General features: G+C 42.5%; 1 protein-coding gene across 1 annotated transcript in view; it reads right to left on the bottom strand.

The window, feature by feature from the left end:
• Positions 1–2,640: 2,640 nt before the first annotated feature.
• The window catches only part of PINX1 (PIN2 (TERF1) interacting telomerase inhibitor 1), a 154,995-nt gene continuing 143,635 nt past the window's right edge, over positions 2,641–14,000 (bottom strand). The window contains exon 7 of the mRNA XM_075338836.1: positions 2,641–3,342. Coding sequence (XP_075194951.1) covers positions 2,758–3,342 — 585 coding nt within the window. The 3' untranslated portion in view covers positions 2,641–2,757. The remainder of the gene's footprint in view (positions 3,343–14,000) is intronic.

Genomic DNA, 14,000 nt, shown 5'->3' with positions numbered 1-14,000 from the left:
CAAGAATGACTAACAACATCGTACCTGCAGCAGCAATGATAATCGGGAATGGAACGATGTGTCAACGATCAACGATTAGGTAAGTAATTTTGATCGTTACCAGTCGTTCCTCCGTTTCACATGCAACGACGTTGCTAACAAGGCCGGATGTGCGTCAGGAATTCCGTGACCCCAACGACATCTCGTTAGCGATCTCGTTGCGTGTAAAGCGGCCTTTAGTGTAAACTTTTGACTTTGCAGAAAGTAATAAAAATGCCTTAAAACATTCTCTCTCTCATTATTCTGGCTTTTGGTAAATATAAATAATTTTGGTTCCTAATTGACCTAAAATGGGAAATGTTTACTCTGATTTCATTTCAGATAGTGAGAAAAACCTGCAGATGTGACTGTATAGAGAGCAGAGGGAAAACCTGCAGATGTGACTGTATAGAGAGCAGAGGGAAAACCTGCAGATGTGTCTGTATAGAGAGCGAAGGGAAAACCTGCAGATGTGTCTGTATAGAGAGCGCAGGGGAAAACCTGCAGATGTGTCTGTATAGAGAGCGGATGGAAACTTCTGGTTTCAACTGTATATGGCTCTTCATACAATATGAAAAATGTGAAAATACATTACTATGCGGAGGAATTAATGGTTGACCTTGCATCCAGAAGCACACCACTTCCTGTTCCAATTTTTTTAAAAATATGCGTCCATTATAGGAATACTAAGGAAGATTTTCTTGGTACTAATATTTAATTTTCTCCAGTCATATATATTAAGGAAGATGATTAGTAGCAATGCAAAATAAAATTTACAAGTTGGCAAATTTATAAAAAGGGACAAAAAAAAAGCCACACATGAAAGGGCCAGAAAACTTTTTTAATATTGGATTAACAAGTTTTATTTTTTACTTTTTTTAAGACTTGAACTTTCAGGGACGTCTGGTTTTGGAAAGATTTCTGTTGGGAACAGGCGGCGCCTGATCTCTTGATAGAATTAGATTTACCATGTTGTGCATCCCTTATGTGGGTCAACTGATGACTTGTATAGACTATTGATTTACTTGTTTGGACGAGATTCATTATTTACATTTTTTTTTTTTAAAGTCTCTTTTCTTTTTTTTTGTCTTGGGGTTTTCACTGACGTTTTATGCACTGAAGTTTTAAAAATATCGCACGCGGTTCATGACTTTTGAAGAAAAAAAAAAAAAAATGCTTTTGCTCATTACCCATTCCAGAAATGGTGATTTTTACGCATTTTTTTTTTTAATCTCCTTTTTGCAAGAGCTATAACTTTTTTTTTTATAACTATATGGGAGAGAAAAGGCGCAATAGGGTCTTACCCGATATATTGGGCAAAATCATAAAGAAGTGATGCACTCACCTGATCGGGTTGGGCCAGTCACAACTCCTTTAACAGCAAAAGTGAGCGCCCAAGCGGTCCAGCAGCAGCCCTGTTACACAAGTGGAACATCAAAGGAAAAACTGGAGAAAACAGGTTTTTTGCCACGCTTGAAGACCACAGACATTGATGTCAGAACAGATGATTCTTTTATTATTTCATTCCTATGCGTTTCGGAGACCCCAACTGTCTCCTTCTTCAGGGTAAGAGTCTTTTCCCTGAAAAAGGAGACAGTTGGGGTCTCCGAAACGCGTAGGAATGAAATAATAAAAGAATCATCTGTTCTGACATCAATGTCTGTGGTCTTCAAGCGCGGCAAAAAACCTGTTTTCTCCAGTTTTTCCTTTGATGTTTTTTTTATAACTGAAATTTTATTAAATTTTTCTAAAGCATATAAAGAAAAATAAAAGAGCTATTTTCTGTCAACGTAGTCGCATGAGGACTTTACTTTTTCGAGGAAGAGTTGCTCTTTTGAAAGACACAATCCATTTTATCATGTGACGTACTGGAAAGCGGAAAAAAAATAATTTCAAAATATGTCGCAATTGTGAAAAAAGTACAATTCCTGCATTGTATTTTGTGTTTTACTGCATTCATTATACACCAAAAAATGAGCCATGAGTAGGATTCTCCAGGTCAGTAGAATTATGGGGATTCCAAATTTATAAAAAAAAAATAAAAAAAATAAAATTCAGTGATTTATTTAATTGATGAATTGACAGTGATTATCTAAAAAATAAAAAACACACACTGAAGAATTAAAAAGAAATAACAAAAAAAGGCAAACACTTAAAAGAAGGCACAAATAAAAGAAATGTGTTGCATATCAAAAATAGGCATAAAATAAAAAAAAAAAACTAGACAAAAATTTGGTGCAAATGCAATAATAAATTGGGAGCTATGTGTGCTGCTGCTCAAGGAATGCAATTGCGGTTTTGGGTCAATATTCTGCTTGGTTATTTCTTCCCCGGATTTCTATGTCTCGGATTTGGAAAGGGATTTGGTTGAGTGATCATATCAGAATATATTGGATCATGGTGACCCTACGTTCTCCTAAATTCTGTAGTGATATGGCACTGTTATGAAGATTTGGTGGTGTTGCTAAAGGGTTGGGTGAAAGTCTACTTGCCTACTTTTGGCTCTTTTGATGCGTGTCGTCTTTCGGTTGCCAAATTTACGAAAACCCCCTACAAAGTCTGAGTGCTTAAAATTAAGAAAAATTAAATTGACCCCATTTTCAGAAATTCAGGACACAAGAATTTGAGGCCACTGGTGTATTTTAATTCATCAGGAAACACACTGGTTGTTAAAAAATTGCTTGTAAAGTTCATGATCCTGTATCAGCACCGGTGGTGAGAGGTCCCGTGTCTCGTGATTTACGCTTCAGTTCTCTCTTGCTTTCTCTTCTTCCTCTTCTTCTTTGGTTGGACTGCGTCAATATCTTCATCAGGGGTTGAATTAACATCTTCCGTTTGCCTTTCATCACACACCTCTTTCTTTTTGTTTTTTTTCTTCTTTTTCTTTAGCGTCTCATTCGGGTTTTCTTCTTCTTCAGGGTCCTCCAAGATTTCCACCGTCAGGACCTTGTTCTCTTTCTTGCTCTTTGGCTTTTTCCTTCTTCTCTCCCGACAATCTGTGGTGTCCACATCGTTTTCTTCTTGAGGACTCTCCTCTTCTTTCGTCTCCTCTGTGAAGTCGTTATCATTCTTTCTGCGTTTTTTCTTTTTGGATTTCTTTTTTGTGTCTTCTGAGTAGTTGTCCTCACGGTCTTCAGGGCACGGCTCCACAGGCTCGGTGACAGGCTCTGCTCGCTTTGATTGGGACTTTTTAAGCTCTGCCATTCGCTTTGCAAAGTATTCATTTACAGATAGAGAACTGGTCACTGTGTTTTCAGACTCAACTTCATTAGTGGGACTTGGACTTGTGCTCTCACTATCGTCTGGATCAGAGTCACTCTTTTCCTGCAAAATGACAAAAATATCAGTACAAATTTAGTATCTAAATACGTAATTAATATACTTTAAATGTTCTGTCACTTTATTCACATTGTATTATCCAACGAGAGCTAATCTTGTGGTTGTTTGTTGTACAGTCATATGAAAAAGTTTGGGCACCCCTATTAATTGTAACCTTTTTTCTTTATAACAATTTGGGTTTTTGCTATTTCAGTGTCATATATCTAATAACTGATGGACTGAGTAATATTTCTGGAGTGAAATGAGGTTTATTGTACTAACAGAAAATGTGCAATCCGCATTTAAACTAAATTTGACCGGTGCAAAAGTATGTGCACCCTTATCAATTTCTTGATTTGAACCCTCCTAACTACTTTTTACTGACTTACTAAAGCACTAAATTGGTTTTGCAACCTCATTGAGCTTTGCACTTCATAGGCAGGTGTATCCAATCATGAGAAAAGGTATTTAAGGTGTGACAAGTTGTTCTCCTATTTGAATCTCCTATGAAGAGTGGCATCATGGGCTCCTCAAAACAACTCTCAAATGATCTGAAAACAAAGATTATTCAGCATAGTTGTTCAGGGGAAGGTACAAAAAGTTGTCTCAGAGATTTAAACTGTCAGTTTCCACTGTGAGAAACATATTAAGGAAATGGAAGAACACAGGTACAGTTCTTGTTAAGCCCAGAAGTGGCAGGCCAAGAAAAATATCAGAAAAGCAGAGAAGAAGAATGGTGAGAACAGTCAAGGGCAATCCACAGACCAACTTCAAAGACCTGCAGCATCATCTTGCTGCAGATGGTGTCAATGTGCATCAGTCAACAATACAGAGCACTTTGCACAAGGAGAAGCTGTATGGGAGAGTGATGCTAAAGAAGCCGTTTCTGCAGCACGCCACAAACAGAGTCGCCTGAGGTATGCAAAAGCACATTTGGACAAGCCAGTTACATTTTGGAAGAAGGTCCTGTGGACTGATGAAACAAAGATTGAGTTGTTTGGTCATACAAAAAGGCGTTATGCATGGAGGCAAAAAAACACGGCAATCCAAGAAAAGCACTTGCTACCCACAGTAAAATTTGGAGGAGGTTCCATCATGCTTTGGGGTTGTGTGGCCAATGCCGGCACCGGGAATCTTGTTAAAGTTGAGGGTCGCATGGATTCAACTCAGTATCAGCAGATTCTTGACAAGAATGTGCAAGAATCAGTGACGAAGTTGAAGTTACGCAGGGGATGGATATTTCAGCAAGACAATGATCCAAAACACCGCTCCAAATCTACTCAGGCATTCATGCAGAGGAACAATTACAATGTTCTGGAATGGCCATCCCAGTCCCCAGACCTGAATATCATTGAACATCTGTGGGATGATGTGAAGCGGCTGTCCATGCTCGGCCACCATCAAACTTAACTGAACTGGAATTGGTTTGTAAACAGGAATGGTCAAATCTACCTTCATCCAGGATCCAGGAACTCATTAAAAGCTACAGTAAGTGACTAGAGGCTGTGATTTCTGCAAAAGGAGGATCTACAAAATATTAATGTCACTTTTATGTTGAGGTGCCCATACTTATGCACCGGTCAAATTTTGTTTAAATGCGGATTGCACATTTTCTGTTAGTACAATAAACCTCATGTCAATCCAGAAATATTACTCAGTCCATCAGTTATTAGATATATGACACTGAAATAGCAAAAACCCAAATTGTTATAAAGAAAAAAGGTTAACATTAATAGGGGCGCCCAAACTTTTTCATATGACTGTATAGTCCAGAGCTGCAATCATATTTCTTCCATTTTTATAGGTGGAATCTCCTTTAAATTGAAGTAATGTATATGCACAGTGAAAGCACCAGCAGAATAGTGAGTGCAGCTCTGGAGTATAATACAGGAGGTAACTCAGGATCAGTACAGGATCAGTAATGTAATTTATGTACACAGTGACTGCACCAGCAGAATAGTGAGTGCAGCTCTGGAGTATAATACAGGAGGTAACTCAGGATAAGTAATGTAATGTAATGTATGTACACAGTGACTGCACCAGCAGAATAGTGAGTGCAGCTCTGGAGTATAATACAGGAGGTAACTCAGGATCAGTACAGGATCAGTAATGTAATGTATGTACACAGTGACTGCACCAGCAGAATAGTGAGTGCAGCTCTGGGGTATAATACAGGAGGTAACTCAGGATCAGTACAGGATCAGTAATGTAATGTATGTACACAGTGACTGCACCAGCAGAATAGTGAGTGCAGCTCTGGAGTATAATACAGGAGGTAACTCAGGATCAGTAATGCAATGTATGTACATAGTGACTGCACCAGCAGAATAGTGAGTGCAGCTCTGGAGTATAATACAGGAGGTAACTCAGGATCAGTAATGCATTACTTATGTTACTTTTATGTAACATTATAAATAATTTTTATTTCTATAGCAGCAACAGATTCTGCAGCATTTTACATTTCAAACAAAACAAATACAGACAATATCAGACATTACAGAACATACAATTCAGCGGATACCGAGAGGACTGAGGCTCCTGCTCCCCGGCTATGACTAAAGAGGAGCGGCAGAAAAAGTAGATGGTAAAAAGTGCTTGTATTGTCTGCTCCAGGCATCAATACAATAAATAGGGTATTCGCATAACGCTACATGAACCGGTCACCAGCCGCTATATGTGCAGGTACAGAGCGCTGTTACCTTCTATTACAATGTAATACACTGTGAAATAGTGGTATACACTGGTAGTATTTTTTATTTCTTTTTCAACCTAATATGCTTTAACTATATTAATTTTAAGATTTCTATAACCTGAAAATTATTTAAGCAACCGGATACAAAACACTATTTTACCAGTGTAAACGTCAGTGTAATTCTGATATTTTCCGCACAAATCCAGAATATAGAAAGGCTTCAGATAAAAAATGATAACCTGTGATGATGGCTGCCGGTGCCGATAGGAAGGAATAAAGTTTGACATGTTAGTAGCCTTTCATCGAACAGATCCATCAAAGTCAAACTTTGTTAGTGTAGTCCCCGGGGAGACATCATTAGGAAGAGATGATATATGGCTTGATCGATATACTATTGGCCATATGTCCATCGCAGGCAACAAATGAAGTTAGGGCCAAATTCCACAAACAATGAAGAAGAAGAAGAAATCAAAACGTGACGGTTTCTTCCAAAAGTAAACTCCTATCATAAAATGTTCTTCAGTTCATCATGAAACAGAAAAGAGAAGTGTCCGAAATGAAATTTCAGGTGAATATTTCACGGTTCTATTTGTAGCCTTAGAAATCGGTGGTTATGTGATTTACGGTGCGTGACAGGCGAGCGGAGAAAAGAAACAGAGGGAAAATGAAGTCTGTGTTGAGGAGAAGGCGAACAGTTTGTTTCCAAACCTCGGACATATCCGCACCGAGATACATGCTCCATAATCATATTTACATAGGTCATTTAAGAGACCTTATGGGTGTATTACCCTATTATCATTACAGGTAATTTTTGCTGGGAATGATTTGTCTATATTCTTTTAGAATCATATACGTAGATACATATTCTTAGTTTTCTATGGTTTTGTCTATTTTAGGGCACAATTATGGGCCATCATGCCAGAAGTCTACAGTTAAGAGACATTAAAGATTATTTCTAGGGTTTTGTCTATTTGAGGGCACAATTATGGGCACGGCCACCATGCCAAAAGTCCACAGTTTAGAGACATTAAAGATTACTTCTGGGTTTTTGTCTATTTTAGAGCACAGTTATGGGCACGTCATTATGCCAGAAGTCTACAGTTCAGAAACATTAAAGATTATTTCTAGGGTTTTGTCTATTTGAGGGCACAATTATGGGCACGGCCACCATGCCAAAAGTCCGCAATTCAGAGACATTAAAGATTATTTCTAGGGTTTTGTCTATTTTAGGGCACAGTTATGGGCACAGCCATCATGACAGTGGTCCGCAGTTCAGAAACATTAAAGATGCTTTCTAGGGTTTTGTCTATTTTAAGGCACAATTATGGTAACGGCCATCATGCCAGAAGTTTGCAGTCCAGAGACATTAAAGATTATTTCTAGGGTTTTGTCTATTTTAGGGCACAATCATGGGCACGGCCATTATGCCAGTGGTCCACAGTTCAGACACATGCTTTACAGAAGTCACATGGGCCATAGGAAACTGGTGTCTGGAGAGGACTTTTAAGGGAGACAGCTCTGTGACCTGTCATGGGAGGGAGTGAAGGTGGGTGTCTTCACTAACGATCAGCCAATCAGTTAGAGTCAAATCAAACCAATCTGAAATTTAAAAGTTAAAAAAAAAAAAATCAGATTATCTTTCTTATTTACTTTCTAAATATCTGACCACAGAGGGCCAGGAAAAGAAATACACCCCACCTACCACATCCAAAAAAACAATATACTCCTTCAGGTTTTCCCTCACAGTGCACAGCGTGATGTCACAATACGCAATGCTCAAACTCTGAGCACGGTCTTGGGAGACTTAAATGGATTTTCCCATGACCAAAGTTAATTTTAAAGCTCATTTTAATCAATAGATCTTGCAATTATAATAATTTCCACAATTGGATGTGTTTAAAATAAATGTTCCTGTGCGGAGATAATCTTATATATGTGTCCCTGCTGTGTCTGACTGTAAAGGGACATGGTCTGATCATACCACATGTCCTGGGCCAGGGAGGGCACAAAACAGGATACAGATCTCACAGCACTAGATAACATATCCTACTTTCTTTGTGATCAAATATTTTTTAAAAACAAGCAAGGAAATGTTTTAACTCACAAAAAGAACCAGTTATGATCCCGTGCTGTGATGTCTTTATATTCTTTTGTGTCCTTCCCCTTCCCAGCAGCTATGGTATGATCACACCATGTTCCTGTACGGTCAGACACGGCCATTACACAGTACACAGCAGAGGCACATATATAAGATTATCTCAGCACAGGAATATTTTTATTATTATTATTCCAAGATCTATTGATTAAAATCAACTGTAAAATGAACCTTCTTCATGGGAAACTTCCTTTAAATCGTATTGTCAGACTTGCGTCACATGAAGCCCACTCAACACGGGAAGCAATGAGAGAAGTAAGACCGGGAGCTGAATGAGCCGGAGGAGGACCGGGAGGGGAGGCAGGTGGAGTTTACTAGCTTTTTGATTTTAACCCCTATATTTATTATACTCTATATTTATTATACTCTGGTGTCTGGAAAAATCCACATCGATAAATTCACATTTCCGGGCGAAACTCAAGCAAATCTGCAAAATTCACTCATTACCAGTCTCCACCTAATAGCAGTTGTGGATTTTTATCTTCATCATCATCTGCCTGCAGGTTTTTAATAGTTTTTTTGGAACATTTAAATTATTATTTATTTTATATTACTTTATATATATATATACACACATTATTATACACATATATATATATATATATACATATATATACACACACACCCCCCGTATATATTATATATATATATATATATACACATACATACACTGCAGGGTCCGCTCTGGAGCACTGCTGGGGGCAGGTGACAGCTGCGAGCGGCAGCGTTAGATCACCTGCTCTCACTCATATAATATGCACAGCCGCTGTCCATCAGCAGCGTGGTGCTGAAACTGCATGGCGCTGAGGGGCTGGTGGCAGTGGGGCATATTATATCTGCCTCCGCCCTCCTTTGACCGCACATGATCCCCCCTGTGTTAGATATGGCCCCCATGCTGCTGCCCATAGTAAAATAAAAGCTTTACTTACCTCCAGCGCTGATCTCCGGTCTCCTGCTGCTGCTGTTGTCTGTGATAAGGCACGCAGAGATGATATCACTCTGCTGTGCAGATCACATGACCGGCAGCAAGAACCAGGAAGTGGAGGAGGAGCTCAACTGCGAGAAGGGAGACACGAGGAGGGACAGCGCTGAGAAGGTAAGGAAAGAGTGTTTTATTTTATTATGGGCAGCAGCATGGGGGCATATCTAACACAGGGGAGATGTGCCATCTATAGGGGCCATGGGCAGCACACATGGGGGCCATATCAAACACGGGAGGTGTGCCATCTATAGGGGCCATAGGCAGCACACATGGGGGCCATATCAAACACAGGGGAGGTGTGCCATCTATAGGGGCCATGGGCAGCACACATGGGGGCCATATCAAACACGGGAGGTGTGCCATCTATAGGGGCCATAGGCAGCACACATGGGGGCCATATCAAACACGGGAGGTGTGCCATCTATAGGGGCCATAGGCAGCACACATGGGGGCCATATCAAACACAGGGGAGATGTGCCATCTATAGGGGCCATGGGCAGCACACATGGGGGCCATATCAAACACAGGGGAGATGTGCCATCTATAGGGGCCATGGGCAGCACACATGGGGGCCATATCAAACACAGGGGAGATGTGCCATCTATAGGGGCCATGGGCAGCACACATAGGGGCCATATCTAACACAGGGGAGGTGTGCCATCTATAGGGGCCATGGGCAGCACACATGGGGGCCATATCAAACACAGGGAAGGTGTGCCATCTATAGGGGCCATGGGCAGCACACATAGGGGCCATATCTAACACAGGGGAGGTGTGCCATCTATAGGGGCCATGGGCAGCACACATGGGGGCCATATCAAACACAGGGGAGATGTGCCATCTATAGTGGCCATGGGCAGCACACATGGGGGCCATATCTAACGCAGGGGAGGTGTACCATCTATAGGGGCCATGGGCAGCACACATGGGGGCCATATCTAACACAGGGGAGGTGTACCATCTATAGGGGCCATGGGCAGCACACATGGGGGCCATATCTAACACAGGGGAGGTGTGCCATCTATAGGGACCATGGGCAGCACACATGAGGGCCATATCTAACACAGGGGAGGTGTGCCATCTATAGGGGCCATGGGCAGCTGTATGGGGACCATATCTAACAGGGGAGGTGTGTATCTATAGGGGCCATGGGCAGCACACATGGGGGCCATATCGAACACAGGGGAGGTGTGCCATCTATAGGGGCCATGGGCAGCACACATGGGGGCCATATCTAACACAGGGGAGGTGTGCCATCTATTAGAGGCCATGGGCAGCACACATGGGGGCCATATCTAACACAGGGGAGGTGTGCCATCTATAGGGGCCATGGGCAGCACAGGGGGACGTGTCCCAGCACAAGGGGGCTATATTCAATATAAGGGGGCCATATCCAGATTAAGGGGGGCTAATTTTAGGATGGGGGGCTATGAGGGACATATACCCTATATGATTTGTTAGACGCATTATAAGATGGGCCCCATTTAACATTAAAAAAAAAAAATTCTCTTTTCCTTCACCAAATTTGGGGGTGCGTCTTATAATCAGATGCGTCTCATAAAGCGAAAAATACGGTGTATATATTACATACACACACACACACACACACACACACACACAGTGCAGAACAAAAGTTTGGACACACCTTCTCAAAGAGTTTTCTTTATTTTCATGACTCTGAAAATTGTAGATTCACATTGAAGGCATCAAAACTATGAATTACCACATGTGGAATGAAATACTTAACAAAAAAGTGTGAAACAACTGAAAATCTGTCTTATATTCTAGGTTCTTCACAGTAGCCACCTTTTGCTTTGATTACTACTTTGCACACTCTTGGCATTCTCTTGATGAGTCACAAGAGGTAGTCACCGGAAATGGTTTTCACTTCACAGGTGTGCCCTGTCGGGTTTCATAAGTGCAATTTCTTGCCTTATAAATGGGGTTGGGGCCATCAGTTGTGTTGTGCAGACGTCTGGTGGCTACACAGCTGATAGTCCTACTGAATAGACTGTTAGAATTTGTATTATGGCAAGAAATAAGCAGCTAAGTAAAGAAAAACGAGTGGACATCATTACTTTAAGAAATGAAGGTCAGTCAGTCTGAAAAATTGGGAAAACTTTGAAAGTGTCCCCAAATGCAGTGGCAAAAACCAAACACTACAAAGAAACTGGTTCACATGAGGACCGCCCCAGGAAAGGAAGACCAAGAGTCACCTCTGCTGCGGAGGATAAGTTTATCTGAGTCACCAGCCTCAGAAATCGCAGGTTAACAGCAGCTCAGATTAGAGACCAGGTCAATGCCACACAGAGTTCTAGCAGCAGACACATCTCTAGAACAACTGTTAAGAGGAGACTTTGTGCAGCAGCCTTCATGGTAAAATAGCTGCTAGGAAACCACTGCTAAGGACAGGCAACAAGCAGAAGAGACTTGTTTGGGCTAAAGAACACAAGGAATGGACATTAGACCAGTGGAAATCTGTGCTTTGGTCTGATGAGTCCAAATTGGAGATCTTTGGATCCAACCACCATGTCTTTGTGAGACGCAGAAAAGGTGAACGGATGGACTCTACATGGCTGGTTCCCACCGTGAAGCATGGAGGAGGGGGTGTGATGGTGTGGGGGTGCTTTGCTGGTGACACTGTTGGGGATTTATTCAAAATTGAAGGCATACAGAACCAGCATGGCTACCACAGCATCTTGCAGCGGCATGCTATTCCATCCGGTTTGCGTTTAGTTGGACCATAATTTATTTTTCAACAGGACAATGATCCCAAACACACCTCCAGGCTGTGTAAGGGCTATTCAACTAAGAAGGAGAGTGATGGGGTGCTACGCCACAGTCACCAGACCTGAACCCAATTGAGATGGTTTGAGGTGAGCTGGACCGCAGAGTGAAGGCAAAAGGGCCAACAAGTGCTAAGCATCTCTGGGAACTCCTTCAAGACTGTTGGAAGACCATTTCCGGTGACTACCTCTTGAAACTCATCAAGAGAATGCCAAGAGTGTGCAAAGCAGTAATCAAAGCAAAAGGTGGCTACTTTGAAGAACCTAGAATATAAGACATATTTTCAGTTGTTTCACACTTTTTTGTTAAGTATTTCATTCCACATGTGTTAATTCATACTTTTGATGTCTTCAATGTGAATCTACAATTTTCAGAGTCATGAAAATAAAGAAAACTCTTTAAATGAGAAGGTGTGTCCAAACGTTTGGTCTGTACTATATATACCGTGTTTTTCCAAAAATAAGACACTGTCTTATATTTTTTTTGCCCCCCCAAAAAAGCGCTAGGGCTTATTTTTAGAGGAGGTCTTATTCTTGGAGAAACACGGTTGGGGGTAAGTTTACCCCCCAAAAAAGCAGACCCCCCACTTCCCAGGAGACTCATACTCACCAGACCAGGACGTCTGCGTGGTTCCCAGGTCCTCCTGTGATCTCCGGTCGGTCGGTGCTGCCGTCCTACCCTGCTGCTAGCTGACACGCTGACACACACAGAAGATCCCAGACACACACACAGCAGATCACACACAGACACACAGCAGATCACAGATATACACAGCAGATCACACACAGCAGATCGCAGGCACACACAGCCGATCACAGATACACACAGCAGATCGCAGACACACACAGCCGATCACAGATACACACAGCCGATCACAGGCACACACAGCCATCACAGATACACACATTCGATCGCAGACACACACAGCCGATCACAGATACACACAGCCGATCGCAGGCACAACACAGCCATCACAGATACACACATTCGATCGCAGACACACACAGCCGATCACAGATACACACAGCCGATCGCAGGCACACACAGCCATCACAGATACACACAGCCGATCGCAGGCACACACAGCCATCACAGATACACACATCCGATCGCAGACACACACAGCCGATCACAGATACACACATCCGATCGCAGACACACACAGCCTATCACAGATACACAGAGCAGATCGCAGACACACACAGCCGATCACAGATACACACAGCAGATCGCAGACACACACAGCCGATCACAGATACACACAGCCGATCACAGATACACACAGCAGATCGCAGACACACACAGTCGATCACAGATACACACAGCAGATCGCAGACACACACAGCCGATCACAGATACACACATCCGATCGCAGGCACACACAGCCGATCACAGATACACACATCCGATCGCAGACACACACAGCCATCACAGGTACACACATCCGATCGCAGGCACGCACAGCCATCACAGGTACACACATCCGATCGCAGACATACACAGCCGATCACAGATACACACATCCGATCGCAGGCACACACAGCCAATCACAGATACACACATCCGATCGCAGGCACGCACAGCCATCACAGATACACACATCCGATCGCAGACACACACAGCCGATCACAGATACACACATCCGATCGCAGGCACACACAGCCGATCACAGATACACACAGCAGATCGCAGGCACGCACAGCCATCACAGATACACACAGCCGATCACAGGCACACACAGCCATCACAGGTACACACATCCGATCGCAGACATACATAGCCGATCACAGATACACACAGCAGATTACAGATACACACAGCAGATCACAGACACACACAGCAGATCGCAGACACACACAGCCGATCACAGATACACACAGCAGATCGCAGGCACGCACAGCCATCACAGATACACATCCGATCGCAGACACACACAGATCTGATTGTGTGTGTGTGAGTGTGTGTGAGAGCTGATGTGTGCGGGTGTGTGATCACTGCAGGTCCTGCCGCTCAGTGTCGGGTGAGTGATTGCCGGGTGCCGCTTTCTA

The sequence above is a fragment of the Anomaloglossus baeobatrachus genome, chromosome 3, assembly GCF_048569485.1.
Source record: "Anomaloglossus baeobatrachus isolate aAnoBae1 chromosome 3, aAnoBae1.hap1, whole genome shotgun sequence".
In the NCBI taxonomy this organism is placed as follows: domain Eukaryota; kingdom Metazoa; phylum Chordata; class Amphibia; order Anura; family Aromobatidae; genus Anomaloglossus; species Anomaloglossus baeobatrachus.
The sequence above is the reverse complement of the archived record's forward strand: the minus strand, read 5'-3'. Positions and strand labels throughout refer to the sequence as shown.